This window comes from Anoplophora glabripennis, unplaced genomic scaffold (genome assembly GCF_000390285.2).
Source record: "Anoplophora glabripennis isolate ALB-LARVAE unplaced genomic scaffold, Agla_2.0 scaffold1762, whole genome shotgun sequence".
NCBI classification, from domain to species: domain Eukaryota; kingdom Metazoa; phylum Arthropoda; class Insecta; order Coleoptera; family Cerambycidae; genus Anoplophora; species Anoplophora glabripennis.
The window spans coordinates 3,513-7,064 of NW_019426067.1; the positions used below are offsets into that span (position 1 = coordinate 3,513).

Below are 3,552 nucleotides of genomic sequence, written 5' to 3' on the forward strand. Positions count from 1 at the left end.
CAGTAAGACAGAAAATAATGTCGATGTTTTTTGTTGTATGCTTAATGATATAAAAAATGCTTTACTTATGTAGTCATATCTGCCTTTTATAGTTTGTTTGCCTTTTATTTTGTTCTTTATATCTGTGTTATTTGTAGGTTTGTACTATTTTTTTCTCTCTATTTTTTCATAGTTAATTTTTCTCTCTTTTACCTTTTTTATATTTTATTACTAGACTTAACATATCCTATTATTGGGCATCGCCTGTTGGATGTGTATTTAAATAAATAATAAATAAATTAATCTTGTTATTTTTTTTTAGAAACTGGGTTTGATCGCATAAAATATAATTTGAAATTCGTTTCAAACAGCCTCAAAAATAAGTTGGTAGGAAAAATTCTGTTACGATATGGTCATTTTACGCTATAGTAAAGTTTTCATCCGACATATACTTTTCCAGACTGGAAATATTAGATTACTTGCTGTCCAGGGAAGGCATAGAAGTGGATGCCAGGTGTTCTGAAGGCAAAACGCCTCTTTTCCTAGCAACCTCGTTGGGTCATATGGAATCAGTAGAGAAATTGATCCGAGCTGGTGCCGACGTAAACATCTGCGACAGTAACTACTTTCCTTTGCACATGTCGATGCGGCGTCCGGACATCTGCCATCTCCTTATACGACACGGTGCTCGAATCGATGCTATTAACAGAAACGGTGGCACGTTACTACATCAAGTGGTAGACCCCGTGTCTCTGGAAATAGTGCACATGCTGCTATATTACAACGCTGACGCCAACGTTCCCGACAATTGCCGCTTTACTCCCTTCATGGTAGCCCTGTTCTATGGCAATGTTGCTGCCCAAGAGGCTCTGTTGGAGTACGTAGACGACTTCAACAGGATTGGCATCTATCCCTATACGTACACACCCACTATGACTCTTGCATTGGAATCTAAGTCACCGTTTATAAAAGATATGATACAACGAGGCACTGATGTGAATTATGGGGATTATGACGTAGATGGAAAGAAGATCTGCGCGTTTTTGGACTGTTTGCAGAACCATGTAGACCCTTCGACGTTTAAAATGGTATGGGAGGGACTACGTTTCGATGCTGACAATATGACCGATCTGCTTGATTTTTTCGATTATATTGATTCAGTGCCGTCGTTTCTCGAAGTTATAATCGAAAGTGATAATTTCGAATATGCCGTAGAGTTTTTCTGCAACGACACATGTTATGCGTCGTTTGTCAATAGTTTTGCTGCGTACCGATTAGATCTTGAACAACTGACAGCTCTTACGTGTCGCTTGCTACAGTATGGATTTCGTGCCACTAGTCGCGAAATTCACATGATCTTCTCTCATTACGGATATTGTGAATTGTTCAGAATACTGTTGTATATGGACAACGACTTTACGTGTCATTGGCACCATGGGATGGTCGTCTCTAGATTAATATTTGATGTAGACTATAATTTAGAGAGTGATGCCTGTGAAATAAGTTATATTCCTAAGAAAAATGTGATGCGGTTGTTAGAGTATTCTATTTGTCCTCGGTTAATCGACGCTCTAACAGTCGAATATAGCGATGACGAGCAAATGAGCACGATTTTGAGTAAATTGCAGAGAGTGCCTTCGTTGATCGAATTGACTCGAAACGCGGCCAGAAAACAGATCTGGCACAAGCTTAAATTCACCAACGCTTGTCAGTTGTACACCACAATCGACCACTTGGACATGCCAACTGTGTACAAGAACATTTTAACGTTTAGAAAGAAGATATACGAGGTCGAACAGTGAAGTGCACTTCCAACCAAAAATTTTTATATTGTAAAATGTTATTCATATCTTATTTATTGAAATATTATTATACCGAATTGTTTAATAAAGAGATTCTACTTTTGCGCTGATTGGGATGATTCCAAAGTCCTCGTTAAGCCAGTTGCAGGTCGAGAACATAGTATACGGGGTGATTCATGTAAATGTTTATATGAACCTTTTGTCTTAAAATCACCCACATAATCGTCTGTTGAATTCATTGTAGATACTTAATTGGCACCCTGTGTACGTATATATACAGGGTGCCTCATAATTAGTGTCCAATAATTTATCACTTGGTGATATTGCTAAAATTAAGAATAATTAATACATTTTTTTTAAATATTTCCTAAATGGGTTGAAAGAAAATTACGAATTTTGACATCGTGAACGCTCATTAAAAGTCGAAATAGATCATAAAATCATAATATTTTTCAAAAATTGTAGTCAGAGGCGTCGTCGGCTAAAATTTACCCCAATTTTTTTTTGCTTGTCGAAATTTAAAATCAGGGGTGGGGGTTTGAGTAAAATTTGCCCCAAATTTTTTACATGTTGCTATTTTGAAATTTAAACATTAAAATTTGATAGATCTCAGTTTTCTATTAAAAATGGTAATGTTTTCTATTGAAAAAGTAATCCGTTTTTGAGAAAAATCGGTTTAAATATGTTTATGTACTTTCCAATGTGTGCTTTTCTAAGTACTTAAATCCGTTTTTCTTGAAAATGGAGCATTTTATCAAAAGACGTCAAAATTCATAATTATGTGCCGATGTAATAGACGATAATATTAGATCTTTTTTTCTGGGGTAGGCCGTGCGCACACCCCTGCTTCCCTCTAGCTACGCCTATGGAAATAGTTATATTTAAACGACTACTGTGGTGTGTTTATTAAAAAGTATCTTGAGTTTTTTGTGCCCTTCTCTGCAGGTAATTTCAACCCATTTGATTTGACAAATGCCTATTTATCCGGTATTACTGTTGTTTTCAGAGCACTCTCATTACTGTGGTTTATTGTTTACATCAGTTTTAAAAGAGCATAGAATAGCCTATGTGTATGGCAATCAAGGAATAAGTGATGTATAATAATAATAATTTATTATTTATCATTATTATTATCTTCAAAATTTTTACGCATTTGATAAAAAATATAAATTTATAAAACAAAATGGAAAGTTGTAAAAATAATAAGGTTGACCTAATTATAACTGAAAATACATATAAATAAACACACCTTATTTTATTCAGTCATAATTTCATTCAGCATTGCAGCCTATCGATGCTAGACGTAACAAAATTAAATTGTTGTTAAAATGCCGTATTGCCGCATTTGAATTAAGCGTAGATAAATGCAAGTACTCAATTTTAAAGAAGAAGACTTGTACATTGTAACTCTAACGCGCCATTATTCCATGGCTAGAAATTGGCCTCAATGATTTGGGATCGAGGGGGATTATCCCTCTTTATCCTGCCTTATCTCGTGTAGGCCTGGACAGCCTTCGTAGGTGGGCCCCATCCGTCGTCTACCCCGACCGCAAATGCGGCCGGTGTAGGCGCTTTGTGGGACCTCCTTTTGTCCTGGCTGGGCCCCGCCGGCTAGGGCCCTTTCTTCTGGCGCTCTTCTTGCTTCGCCGGCTCGTCTGTGTAAACCCCGGGGGTAGTGTCATGTTTATGTGTGGTATGGTTGGGTAGGGTAGTGCGGCTATGCAGCCTGGGATGCGCTTTGCTAAGGTGGCCCTTAGGCTAGCGCGGGAGG

At 37.3% G+C, this 3,552-nt stretch overlaps 1 protein-coding gene across 1 annotated transcript; it reads left to right on the forward strand.

Annotated features, from left to right (window-relative positions):
* The first annotated feature begins 384 nt into the window (after positions 1 to 384).
* Positions 385 to 1,865, forward strand: LOC111693112. Its single transcript, XM_023457253.1, has one exon. It carries the CDS (start codon positions 543 to 545, stop codon positions 1,779 to 1,781), a length of 1,239 nt encoding a protein of 412 aa, XP_023313021.1. The 5' UTR covers positions 385 to 542; the 3' UTR covers positions 1,782 to 1,865.
* Positions 1,866 to 3,552: the final 1,687 nt, after the last annotated feature.